Here is a 13,344-nt window from a genome sequence, read left to right as displayed (position 1 = left end):
TTTTTTTTTTTTTTTTTTTTTTTTTTTTTTTTTTTTTTTTTTTTTTTTTTTTTTTTTTTTTTTTTTTTTTTGACAACAACTTACAAGATTAGCTCAAACAAGCGAATAGGAAGGGACATTATTTACAAAGGTAACTAGATGCGGATGAGAACGAACACGTCGCGCCAAATTGTCCGCCTTACCATTCTGCGAGCGAGGAACATAGAGTAGCTTGAAGGAAACGAACTCCTCCATATCCGCCTTGATGTCCTCCAAATAAGGTGTAAATGCTGGCCACTCGGAAGGCGAAGACACCATCTTCACTAAGTCAGAGCAGTCTGTGAGGAAGACTACAGATTGGTTATCCGCCCCAATCATACATCGCATAGCCCAAATAAGGGCTTCAACCTCAGTATGAAGAGGGGAGAGACTACAGCGAAAGTTGGCTGCACCCATAGTGGGTGAGTCGCCCGAAGGCGACGTGCAAAACCATCCTTTTCCCGCATAACAATCTGTTGCTTTCCAAGAACCATCAATAAAACAAATATATCCTGAAAGAGTCCTAGGGACCCCAAAACTCCCCCGCACACTAGGAACAGTCGCAGTCATGTGATCCGGTTCTGAGACCATATCATCTGTCTGCGCCCGATCCCATGCTTTGGCCTCGTCCTCCGCTAGCCGCAAGATAGCTAGGGGATTGGAATCCAAATTACTAAAAAGTTTATCATTTCTGGCCTTCCAAATATACCACAAAATCCAGGGGAAAAATTCCTGGTTTAGGACGTTTGTGAATCTCCAAAATAGAAATCCATGTTTGTGTAAATCGAATCCGAAGGGAAAACATCAGGGGCCGTCGGGAAATTCGACAAAGCCCAAACCTGGCGAGCTGGCGGACATTGAAAGAGGGTATGATTGATCGTTTCCTCCTCAATACTGCAAACTTCACATATGGAATCACAACTCAAAACTTGGACCAATCACCTCTGCTCCAGGACTAGCCAGGGAGCTAGAACGAAGTGTGTGATACCCTGATTTAACCGAGTACTTACCAGACTTGGTAAAATGCCATCCCATTAGATCCGGTTTATCCGGCTGGCGTAATGCTATGGCAGAAATAATGGCCACATCTTCCGGTACAAACGTAGCCGTAAGTTGAGCCATATTCCAAGAATTAGAATTCCTGTCGATGAGGTTTATAACGCGGAGCGTAGGATCAAAAGAGGACCCTGTACTCAAAGCTGGTCTCGGGGATTGGGCAGTGATCCATGGATCAGTCCATACAGAAACGGATACACCAGATCCTACCCGTTTAATGAGTCCTTTATTAACCAGAGAGCGAGCAGAAACTATACTTCGCCATCCATAGGATGGGGAATATGATTTAATCGGATCCATACGATCAGAATGTCGATAGTAACGACCTTTAAAAACCCGTGCAAAAAGAGAATCTGGAACTGTGATCAAACGCCAAAGCTGCTTCGCCAGCAGTGCGGTATTATAATCATCCAGACATCAAAAACCCATTCCCCCTGCATCTTTACCATTACACAATTTATCCCATGCCACCCAATGTAAACCTCTGGACTGTGCACTCGAACTCCACCAAAAATTTGAAATTGCACTCGTCAGTTTCCGCGTGACCTTCTTTGGCAACCGGAAACACGACATAACAAACATGGGTATCGCAGTAGTAATCTAGTCGGCCACCCACTAGCCCTCGCTTGCAATTTGTCCTGAACAAAGGAGAAAATCTTTGTTTTTGCCCCCCCCAAGCTTTCCGGAATCCCTAAATAAGTTCCCATCCCGCCCAATTGTGTGATCCCCAAAACCCCTTTTAAATCCTCCTGCAGTGCATTATCCACAGTGTGACCAAATTGGACGGAAGATTTCTGAAAATTAATCTGTTGACCAGAGGCCCGTTCATACTTCCTAAGAATCCCAAGTACCACCTCGCACTGTTCCTTCGTAGCCCGACAGAAAAAAATACTATCATCCGCAAACAAAAGATGGGAAATGGCCGGACTCGCCGTCGACACCTTGATCCCAGTAAGAAGTTTCAGCTGTTCTGCTTTCCGAAACTGTGCAATGAGCACCTCCGTACAAAGAATAAAAAGATAGGGCGACAAAGGATCTCCCTGACGCAACCCCCTAAAAGGAATAATAGAGCCATATGCCTGGCCATTAATCAGGAGTTTATACTGAACCGACTTTACACAGCACATAATCCAGGATATCCACTTTTCACAAAAACCAAACCGGCGAAGTAAATGCTCAACAAAAGACCACTCCACCCGATCATAAGCTTTACTCATATCTGTTATAATAGCCATGAACTTCCCCTTACAAGAAGGGTTAGTCCGCAGACCATGAAACATTTCTTGAGCAATCAAAATGTTATCCGAAATTAACCGACCCTCCACAAATGCCGACTGCGTTTCCGAGACTAGAGATGGGAGGATCGTACGAAGCCGCTGACACAAAACCTTAGAAATGATTTTATAACCAACGTTACAAAGGCTAATAGGCTGTAATTCCGTCATCCGAGTTGGCTTATCCACCTTCGGAATGAGACATATATTAGTCACATTTAACCTTTTGTCAAAATCCCCATTCTGCAAAAAGAAATTGACTACCAGAACCAAGTCCGCTTTCACCGTGGCCCACGCCTTTTGATAGAATAGAGCAGTCATACCATCCGGACCCGGAGCCTTATCCGGATGCATTAGAAATAAAGCTTGTTTGATCTCTTGCTCAGACACCTCCCGAGTCAGAAAATCATTCGTCTCCCGTGAGATAGACGGCTGGATCTCATCCAACATCTCCGAGAAGTCCGAAGGATTTGAAGAAGTAAATAAATCTTGAAAATAGGACACCGCAATATTTTGGACATCCCTCTCCTCCGTCGTCCAAATACCATTTTGATCATGTAGGCCAATAATTCGGTTCCGAACACGTTGTTGCTTCGTCTGAGCATGAAAATAACTGGTATTATGATCACCAAAGCGCATCCACCGACTTCTACTCTTTTGATACCAGTACACCTCCTCATCCCTATACGCCTCCCGCAACCGCCAAGTAAGCTCCGCAAGCTCATCAACCGTTGTCGTATCATTTTCCTGAGTCAATGCTAGTTTGGCCTTTAAGTCCTCAATTGTTTCCCGCCCATGGGGCTGTTGCTCTTTCCGCCACCGAGATATGGCACGACGGCATGTTGTAATTTTATCCACCAGATTAGGAGCAGATTCGCCTCCCGGTAAAGACTCCCAACCCTCGGCCACCACACCTAGGAAATCTTCCTTATCTAGCCACCGTCTGTCAAAACGAAAACTGCTTCGACCCCTTCGAATATTATCCTCAATAACTGCCAACAAGGGCTTGTGATCCGAGGCAATCATTGGTAGATACTCCGTGAAAGAATCCTTAAAAAGATCATGCCACTCCTCATTCGCCAAAGCCCGGTCTAACCGACAGCGTATTGGTTTCTTATCCCGCCACCCTCTCCAGGAGAGACTATCCCCAAGAGCGGGGAACTCTAGTAATCCGCAGTGCCGAATCATTGTGTTGAAAGGCACAAAAGAAGACGCATTTCGTAAAGCACCACCCCGCTTCTCATGATTACCTTTTAACTCATTGAAATCTCCAATTAAAAACCAAGGAGAGTCACGACTTAAACCAATTCTTGTTAAACGTTCCCAAACCAACTCCCGGTTCTTTGGAACCGGATCACCATAGATAAAAGAGAGATAAATTAATTTTCCTTTAAAAAGAACTTCCACATCAATAATTCTATTGGACTCAAATATAATGGAAACATTATTATTATTATTATTATTATTATTATTATTATAAAATAGTGCAAGACCACCACTACAACCAACCGGTTCAACCGTTTTTAAATCTGAAAAACCAAAATGACCAACAAAAGGTTCCAAAACAGAAAAAGATTGTCTAGTCTCAGAAAGAAACAAAAAATCTGGTCTATGTTTCCCCCATAAATCCCTAAGATATCCAATCGTGGCTTTGTTACCAAGCCCTTGGCAGTTCCAGCTTAAAATCTTCATTTATCAGCCTTTGGAATTGGTGGATTGGATCCACCTGCTGCACCCTTATCCTCATCCTTCGGTTTCGGGTTGGTCAGCTCCCCAGCCTTCGGAGCAGGCCTCTTGCGAGGTGTACCCCTCAAATACACATTGAGCTTCTTAGAGCCCACCCCCTTTAAGCCCATCAGACCTTTACCTTTGCGCGTTTTGTCAAGCAAACCTGATGAAACGCCCGCAACCACCGAAGGGAGGTCAGTATCCATTGGCACCTTACCCGTGTTTGTATCATCACGAAAAACAAGAGTCTCTCCAGCACCGTCATCCTTGTCAGCAGTCACACCAGAATCAGCCTCCTCCTCCAGCACAACCTCCGTGCCATCCGACGCTAAAACACCTGTCATCGGATTGTCCTCCATCCCCTCCATGACCAAACCTGCAACCCCAGTAACAATACCTGTATCCGACAAGCTAGAGCCAACATCCTGCAAAGCCTCCACTTCAACAGAAGCAGCCCGCTGAACCTCTATGTGTAGCACCGGTGGGATACTACCTGAGTTAGGCAGCTCGCCCTCGGTCATGGTCGTAATAACCGGAGCAGCGACTGTGGACTCCTCCTCAGTCTGCTCTGACAACTCTGCAACTGCAGGCACCGAAACCGTAACCTCCTCCTCCTGAAAAAGAGCCTTACGAACCACCTTAACCGGAGCCTGAAGAGTATTAGTTTGCAAGTGACTCGACCCCTTAGCAGCCTTCCTCGAGAACCTATGTTCATTGTATTGTACATAGGTTTGAAAACGCCTTTGCTTCGCCAAAGGTTCACCAACTGCGATCTCCGACTGGGGTTGGGAATCTCTCCCCACCTTCCCTTCAAGAGGGCGTTTACCCTCAGCATGAGAGTTGTCCCTAGTCGACCTACCTCGGTTTCCCCCACGAGATGAACCCGCATGCTCTGAACCAAACTTCCGTTCAGACTTAACCGCTCCTTTGTAACTCTGGGTACGGCGAACATCAACCTCCTCCGGCTCTGGGATGTCAGCTTCTTCCTCAATAACCACTTGCAAAAGCGGACAATGCACCTTGTCGTGACATAGACTGAAACAATGAGAACAGTAGCCAAAGAGACGTTCATAGCGAAGAGTTACAGAAGTCTCCTCTCCATTATAGAACTCCACCTCAGTTTGAAAGCATAATGGTTTGAAACCATCAACCACCACCTAAACTCTCCCCCCCCCCATCGATGTCGACCTCTTGGACACTCCCAATGTCCGCACCAATGCTCCGGAAGGTAGGTTCAGCCCAAAACTGGAAAGGAACCCCCATAACACGAACCCAAAAGACGAGAGACGAAGGATACATAGGGTCGACAGTAGGACTCCATCGAACCATAGACACCATCCAATGATCGAAGTGAAAAGGAACCATCTTCAGCACCTCAATGATATCCGCTTCATCATCAAAGTCAAATTGGAATTTACCCATTCCAAGATCAGCCCTAACAAACTTGCCCTCCAAACGCCAGATACGAGGGAACATGAACAAGAGCATCTGCATATCCTGCGCTCGTGGATTCATACACCTTCCAATGATCGTCTTAGAGTAACCCTCAATCAGCGCAGTATTGTCAAAATATGGAATCTTGACCTTGCGCTTCACAACAGGCGGAACAACACTCTTAGTAGCCAAGCTTTGACCGAGAACCATACTCTGAGACATGATGAAACTCCAAGGAAAAGACGGGAAAACAAAGAGAAGCAGGAACTGAATTCGAGGAAAACCAAAAGCAAACAGAGAGAAAGGTGTGTGATGAATCTGCTCAACAGGGGAGAGGATCCATTTATACCCGTAGACCAGCAATAAATACAGATCCCCCGTATCAAAACACTCCAGCAGAACACAAAAAATCAGATCCCAGTTAGCACGGCAAAACTCGATTCCATTAAAGGATATCTGCAGAGAATCACCTCGAAACCCAATACAAATGAGATCCTGACTTCCACTTAAACCAGATATCCATATCCGGATCACAAACAAAACTATTCGCTTTGCCAAATCTGAATCAGTGATGGAGGGAATACATAAATGCGGATCCCCAAATAGATCAAGAGACGATCGAAGATACCGGAAAATCCCGAATTGCCAAAAGTCACCCCAACAGAGATATCGAATCTCCAATCCAATCAAAAAGAAGACTCAAACGGAGAGTAAAGACCGAGATCCCTTTGATACCTTCATAGCTACCGTAGAGAAAAGAAATCTCGAGTTTCCAAAAGTCACCCCAACAGTAAAATCGAATCTCCAAACCAACCAAAACAGGAATCGAACAGAGAGGAAACTCCGAAATTCCCTGGATACCAGCATAGCTACCATAAAAAACCGAGAAAATAACCAAGCAAAGCCCTCGCATCAGAGATCAAAACTCTGGGAACATTGTCGCCGTCGTCGTCGCCTAGGGTTTTCTGTGTGAAAAATAATGAGAGGTTATGCCTCTATATATAGTGGAAGGAGGGAGCTCTCAAGAAAATATTCAGTGAATATTCTCGGAGTGCTGTCCAAGTTTGCTTGGAGTTCACACCAAGTCTTTCCAAAAAAAATTAAATGGGCCTACAGCAGTCTCAAGAGCCAAAAAGCCCAAAAGTCCAAAAGCCCAAGAGACCACAGCCCGCACTCACGACCAGCCCGGCCCGCCCGCTTCCGGCCCGTTCCGCATCCATGCTCGGCCCGGTTTGGTACTGTTCGCGTGTGGGAACCTTCCCTCTTCCTTCTACACACTTTTGAAACTATATATATGAGTGAAAAATCAGTCATATTTCCGATGTGGGATATTTCTCAAACCATCCCAAGTAGCTCACTTTACACTCTTATTTCTCATTCAAATCAACTCCGTTTTGAACGTATGAGTATACCATATTGTAGTACTCGTTACCAGCTTTCCATTGCACTATCGACCAGACAATTCCGATCAACCATTTGGCCGGAATTTGGCCGGAAAGTCGCCGGAAAATCATTGTTTCAAAACCTGCAAATTTTACAGAAAATTGCAGTTCCAACTAACCGTTGGTGCCAGGGACAAAAGTCGCCCGAACCCTCTTAAATTATTCACTCTTCTTCTTTTTTGTGTCAACATTTTTTTAATAAAATTATGATACTATTGTAATTACAAATGAGAAAATAATATGTAAAAAAAAAAAAAAAAAGAGGGTTGCGTGTACCGTATTTTCTCAATCTTGTGAATTTCTTTATAGAGTCACGTACATTACATATCTAATATGACCGAGTCACCGAGAGGAGTTAGGTACAACCGTGCAAGACATAGCTTTATGGACTCAATTTCATCGAACATGCAATTCTACAATTATTACGTTTTATAAACTTGCGAAATGTTTTTTTTTTTAAGTGGAGTATTGTTTCTATAAAAATATTACTTTCATAAAAATAAGTGTTACTGTTTAGAATCTAATTAATCCACTATAAAATGAGCGGTTATCAAATAGTTTTTTTTTTCTTTCTGACAAAATTTGTATATACAAGCTTATAAAACAAAATGTATATTACATATTCGGATACCAAACAAAATTCGATTCTTTTAAGAAATGTATATAAGACACATCAAAAATATCCTCACGCATGCATGCATTACGTATAGAAGAACCTACAAAACACTCTTTCTTCATATAACATACAAAAAATTTCCTCTCCCGACCAAAGTTCGAAATGGAAGCGTCGTTCATTAGATCTCTACCGTCCGCCGGAAACTTCGCCAACCTCTTGCCGACCGGAACCGCCCTCATGTTCGAAACCCTTATCCCTTCTTTCTCCAATGGCGGCGAATGCACCAATAAACCCGCTAATAAACTCCTCACCATTTCCCTCATCTCCTTTTGCGCCGCGGCTTGCTTCTTCTCCTCTTTCACTGACTCTTTCGTAGGCGAAGACGGCCGCATTTACTACGGAATTGCCACCGCCAACGGTCTCTACATCCTCAACGACTATCCAGACGACGACGGTTATGATCCGGAATCCGGCTTAACTGGCGACAAAAAACGGAGATACAAGTTGAGTTTTGTCGATTTCGTGCATGCTTTTGTGTCCGTTGTCGTGTTCTTGTCGTTAGCCGTAGAGAGTTCGGATTTTCGAAGGTGTTTGCTCCCCGAGGACGACGGACATAGTTGGGGTGGTCATTTCGTACTTATGATTAAGTATTTTGCGGTTATGGTGGTGACAGTGGCGAGCTTCTTCTTTGCTATCTTTCCCACAAAACGAAGAGGCATCGGATTTACGGACATTCGTTGATTTATAACATTTTATTTGTACATGTATATATGCTCGTATGGTCTTAATTAATCACCACTTTTAAATAAGTGTTAACAAAGAAATCATCATAAATATCTTAAAATATTTCATTCATGATTGATCGTATCTTATTCCATTCATGATCTCAAACGAGTGATCGCCTCACACGGTCCAAAATAAGTTAGATAACAATAAGCAATTTTATGTATGCTTTATGGTCCTATTGATTCTTCATGGATTAATACACAAATCTTCAACAAGCAAGAAGAAGAAGAATAAAAAGGAATAAACCAGCAGAAGAATTTATCAGGATGATTGTGAATGTGATCCATCTCAATTCAAATAAATGCTGTCCAAGACTCCAAAACCAGCTGCAACGCCGCCTTCATCTGATGATGAGATCTTAGTGCGCATTAGATAACCACTCTGCTCGTTTACTATAACCTTGTCTTTGTTCCTACACAAATCATTTAATCAAAGATTATGGCACAAAGTTAAGTAGAGAATGAATGAAACATTACCAAATTCTTCTTCTTTATGCACTTTGTACCTGAGATATGCACCATACACACCGAGTTCTGATATAGCTTGACTTTTATGGTAAGCACCTTCTCGCACCATGAACGTGTTTGACACCTTTGGGAATATCCTCTGCATCAGGATATATGCAGAGTTTCCATCAACTCCTTCTTTCTGCAGTCTCAGAAGATTGTCCCTCACATCATCTCCATAGATGTTGTTTCCTGGAAGAATCCAAGAAGATACGCTTTAGAATATGGCCAAGAGAAATTGAGGAGTTAGGGGGACTCAGTTCAGTTGTGGTTCTAACCTCCGCCTTCTCTCTGAGGCTTCATAACGAACAATCCTGGCTTTTCGATTGCCTGCTTGACGATTTCTTGATCATCCAAGCTCCATAGCCCAGCAAAGCATTTCCTCAGCTTAGCAATGTCCTCTTTGTTGTCCAGAAACCTGTTTCTCATGTTTATAGTTAAGAATGTGATCCTCTTTGAGATATTTGGAAACCGTTCTTCAGTTTCAGCCTCACTAAAAGATAACTGGCGATCTATTTACCTCTCGAGAACACCTGGTTTTGCCAGTTCTTGCTGGATTTTCTTGGTGCCAGTTAAATGATAAGCTATAGTGGGGCATTTGACTGCTGAAGACTCCTCTATTAGCATCCTAGCATTCCATTCCTTCAAATTGAAACAAATAAACCAACAAATTGGTACAGATATTCTCAAAGAGTTAAAGCCACAAAAATTGAAACGTTGACTGCTATTTACTGATTCAGACGGATGATCATTGGGAGTATAGCCAGATCTGAAATAAACCACCGCGACTGCTTGGCCGCCACTGTAACAACAAAAACTCTTAACATAGCTTTCAAGATGAATGTGTAAGTTCTCGAAAACCACAATGCAAACAAATGCTTACACAATAAGGGTTCCATCCTCTTGTACACTCCCTTCCTTCTCGACTTCTGCTAGAGTCTTCCTGATGGCTACTATATTGTGCGTGTTCTGAAGCTAAGGAAGAACAACACCTTTTTTGTGGTACAAGTTAGAGGATAAGAGTGTCGAGATCAACCACTGGAAACCAAAGAAAAAAAGATAAACAGAGGATATTTTTCTCTCAGTATACTGCTCAGCCAATGTTGATCATACATGTTGCGTTCTTCTGCCTGTACAATTACCATGACCACCGCTCTGAAACCAAGAGAAACTGTAGCTTCAAACAGAAAACCTTCAAATTGCATCATTGATTCTTGGTTTCTAGCACTTTTTATCATCACATTCAAGAATGCACTCTTTGGTTAAGGCTAACCTTGGGTTATTGTACTCCAACCAAGCTTTAGCCATTGCATCAGCAAATTGTCCCGTGGATGTATTCCTAGGTACACGTTCAGAGTCTATCCCAATCTGATCCCCATAAGATCGAAGCAATGTCCTGCAAAACAAGAGAAAATAAGTAAAAAAGCGAAGCTTTTCAGCTAAAACAGAAACATAACAAGTTATGAAGAAGATGGTCTGTTGCTGCACGTACTGGTGTAGCTCGCTAACAAGACGGCTATGGCCTGGAAACGAACACGCGATAGTGTTCATCTCAATCTGAAGAATTGAATTTGTTTCTTCATCAAGCATATAATCAAACCGGTGTAAACCCAAACGAATATCCTGCCAACACAAACACAAACACAAGCAAACGAATAAAGATCCAGAACCGAAGAAACACAGATGAACATATGAAACCAGAGATAAATGTAAAAGACCTCTTTCTTGTTTCTTTCTAGCATCTTGGAGTGAATGTCAAGAAGTCTAGATGTAAAGATGTCAGCTTTCTTCGTTCTACAACATAGAAAACATCAATACTTGTTTAGATGATACATATAACACAAAGCAGATAGATAGATTCCAGTACTGAGATAAAGACTCAAAAAAGAAGCCAAACCTAGAGAGACTATCCTGTAAGAATTTGCCATCCAAGCTAACACGATCAATCAATTCATTGAAAATAGGAGTAACATCACAAGCTCGGTTCCAGTAGATCTCTGGGAATGCAGTTGGTAGCAATGAAATGGGGGCGTGCATCATTCCAACCCCTGGAACATTTCCTGATTTCTGTAATCAATACAAAATTAGATCTTCTTCACCTCTCGATTCTATAAGCACATCTACTGATATAAAGCTAAATCATGAAACTAACACAATCCAGGACGAAGAAATTATGATGATTTCAGCTATAAGCGATTCAATTTTGAATTTTTGTCTTGAATATAATCGAACACGAAGATTAAAAAAANAAAAAAAAAAAAAAAAAAAAAAAGACAAGAACTTTATAAAGTGTGGGTTCAACTAAAAAAGAACCTGGTAAGTTTTGTCACCAACGACGAGCCCGTGAAGAGAAGACCAAACGAGAGCATCATAAACCAGTTTCTGAACAAACTCATCATCAAACTTGTCAACATCGAACATGGGTTTGTGTGATTCCATCACCAGGGGTCTCCCAGACCTCAACAAAGGTTCCTGATTTCTCTGGATTCTAGGGTTCTGGAAAAGGAATCTTCTTCTTGGATTGAGTTTCAGCGAAGAAGAACAAGTGAAAACAGAGGCCCCAGTGATGCAAGTGGAAGAAAAGTATGAGAGAGAAGAGCAGCCACTGATCATTTGTAACCGGACACTATTTCAACCACCCTTTAATCGTGGTAAATCCCAGAAAGAACTGTTATCGAAGAAACAACCAAAACAAAAAATTGAACTGTTATAAAGCAAATGTTGATTTTAAGTTATATTAGGTGAAAGGATTTTATAAAAAAATTCAAAGTTTTTTTTTTTGTTCCCCAACTACAATAGTAAATTGCGAGGTAGTTCAGGAGGCTCTCTTAAGTTATTTTTTAATAATATAAAGGAAGGTATCAGGTAAGAAACGTTTCCAACATTTCTTATATTAGAAACGTCTCTTTGATTTGTTGAAAAATATTGTTTATTTTATTATTATTTTGGTCTAAGGACAATTCTAAGAAACTCCTTACAAATACCAATGAGAACAGTCTAAGTAGTTGAAAACTTGTCTCTTATCCATTCTTAGACCTGCTACAGTATGTACAAATTGAGAATTGCTTTTTGGGGATTTATTACTAAGGTAAATTGAGAATTTCCTTATCCTGGGGCTAGTTTGGAAACAAAACAAAACAAATCTAGTGTCTTTTTTCCCTGCAACACAACTCTTATCCTCTTAAAATGTCCCACAGCCCTCCTCCTTTAAGACTGTATGTATAGTATATTATTTTCAGTAGCTACTTGAATTCATATAATCCACCAATAGAAGAGAACATAGAAAATGACAGAAGCAACACATGCCAGTCTCAGTTACTGAACACTACAATAAAAAAAGATAACAAACCGAAACAAAACAAAAACTGGTTCCAATGAGGTATACAAAGAGACTACTACCCAACACATAATTTTCTGATCTTTGCTTGTATGGTATCGATGATTTACCTCGCAAAATAGCAAAGTTTTTCTAGGCACCTAATCAGATAACATTCAGGCTTGCATTTTAAGAGGAACATAGAAGAAAGCCAACCGTAAAGGAGAATACTGACTCAGCAATAAATCAGGATATGTTGGAATTTTTATTCTTTGTCTGAAACTGTTAACACTCTTTGCCTAAGCCACAATGTTGCACAACTTCATAGTTTGATCCGGCCACAGAGCCGCCAGTAAGCTCCTGTATGGAAAAGAGACTTCTCAAAGACCCATATGTCACGTACAAGCACCTGCACAAGCAACAAACTTGTCATTCCCTTGTAGGTAAGAAAGCTGCTTGGGTTTCCAATCAATTACCACTTCTTTGAATCAAATTTTTCATCGATCCACGCCAAATATTATGTTTTTTTTTCTTCTACTCAGGAGGTTCATGTTGGATCTAGTCTAATTCTTTTTTCAATCTACCGTATTGCCAAGTGGTTGCATTCTAGAAACAATCATCGAAAATCAATGATTAAACTTTTTACTTTACCTCTTTCTTCCTATCTCCAGCTACTACATTGCCTTTTGCATCGTATGCTTCGAATTTCTGAAGATAGAATAGATCTCAAGAACTCATTACAGCCTCCCAATGACGAGAAACAAACTGATGACTTAAGGGGATAATACTGACCTGCTTTGTCAGAAACTCGAGTGTCAGTTGTATAAATGCTTTCTTAAGGTCTGTCCGGTCAATTCCGATCTGAGATGTTGTCAAAAGGATGAAAGGAATAGGGTAAGTTTCACAATCCACTACCAGAGAGAATCTTTTGTCATTCATTACTTCAAACCATAATTCTCAGTATCTAAAATATATTCAAGCTTTGTAAAGAACTTGCCAGTCGAGCTTGTAAAGTTCGGATCTTGACAACTGGCTCAATCATTTCCCAGTAAACACCATCCCAGATGGCTTCTCTTTGTTTGATTTCGTTCTTCAGTGCCTAGTAGTGAAAAGAAACAAAAATTTAACAATATAGAAAACCAGATCATCTTCAATTTTAACACACACA

At 41.5% G+C, this 13,344-nt stretch overlaps 3 protein-coding genes across 5 annotated transcripts in view; 1 reads left to right on the top strand and 2 right to left on the bottom strand.

Annotated features, from left to right (window-relative positions):
• The window catches only part of LOC104771222 (glutathione synthetase, chloroplastic), a 45,296-nt gene extending 33,737 nt beyond the window's left edge, over positions 1-11,559 (bottom strand). Inside the window, exons 1-12 of one of the 2 annotated variants that reach the window (XM_010495719.1) lie at positions 11,174-11,557; positions 10,758-10,927; positions 10,579-10,654; positions 10,353-10,483; positions 10,134-10,256; positions 9,935-10,015; positions 9,744-9,824; positions 9,593-9,662; positions 9,381-9,502; positions 9,139-9,278; positions 8,860-9,052; positions 8,415-8,766 (exon numbers count right to left, since the gene is read on the bottom strand). In XM_010495719.1, the coding sequence (XP_010494021.1) occupies positions 8,643-8,766; positions 8,860-9,052; positions 9,139-9,278; positions 9,381-9,502; positions 9,593-9,662; positions 9,744-9,824; positions 9,935-10,015; positions 10,134-10,256; positions 10,353-10,483; positions 10,579-10,654; positions 10,758-10,927; positions 11,174-11,473 (1,611 nt within the window). In that variant the 5' untranslated portion in view covers positions 11,474-11,557 and the 3' untranslated portion in view covers positions 8,415-8,642. Of the gene's footprint in view, positions 1-8,414; positions 8,767-8,859; positions 9,053-9,138; positions 9,279-9,380; positions 9,503-9,592; positions 9,663-9,743; positions 9,825-9,934; positions 10,016-10,133; positions 10,257-10,352; positions 10,484-10,578; positions 10,655-10,757; positions 10,928-11,173 lie in introns of those variants that run through there. The other variant, XR_002036902.1, reaches the window with a different exon arrangement.
• Positions 7,731-8,309, top strand: LOC104771221. Its single transcript, XM_010495718.1, has one exon. It carries the CDS (start codon positions 7,731-7,733, stop codon positions 8,307-8,309), a length of 579 nt encoding a protein of 192 aa, XP_010494020.1.
• The window catches only part of LOC104771219 (39S ribosomal protein L45, mitochondrial), a 3,307-nt gene continuing 2,043 nt past the window's right edge, over positions 12,081-13,344 (bottom strand). For both annotated transcript variants that reach the window (XM_010495715.2, XM_010495714.2), the window contains exons 9-12: positions 13,174-13,275; positions 12,969-13,037; positions 12,828-12,884; positions 12,081-12,585 (exon numbers count right to left, since the gene is read on the bottom strand). In XM_010495715.2, the coding sequence (XP_010494017.1) occupies positions 12,499-12,585; positions 12,828-12,884; positions 12,969-13,037; positions 13,174-13,275 (315 nt within the window). In that variant the 3' untranslated portion in view covers positions 12,081-12,498. The remainder of the gene's footprint in view (positions 12,586-12,827; positions 12,885-12,968; positions 13,038-13,173; positions 13,276-13,344) is intronic.

Source organism: Camelina sativa, chromosome 20 (genome assembly GCF_000633955.1).
Source record: "Camelina sativa cultivar DH55 chromosome 20, Cs, whole genome shotgun sequence".
NCBI classification, from domain to species: Eukaryota; Viridiplantae; Streptophyta; class Magnoliopsida; order Brassicales; family Brassicaceae; genus Camelina; species Camelina sativa.
This window is presented reverse-complemented; position numbering and strand designations above follow the sequence as displayed.

Coding starts and splice junctions, on each gene's coding strand:
- LOC104771221 (XM_010495718.1), top strand. CDS start 7,731: ATGGAAGCGTCGTTCATTAGATCTCTACCGTCCGCCGGAAACTTCGCC.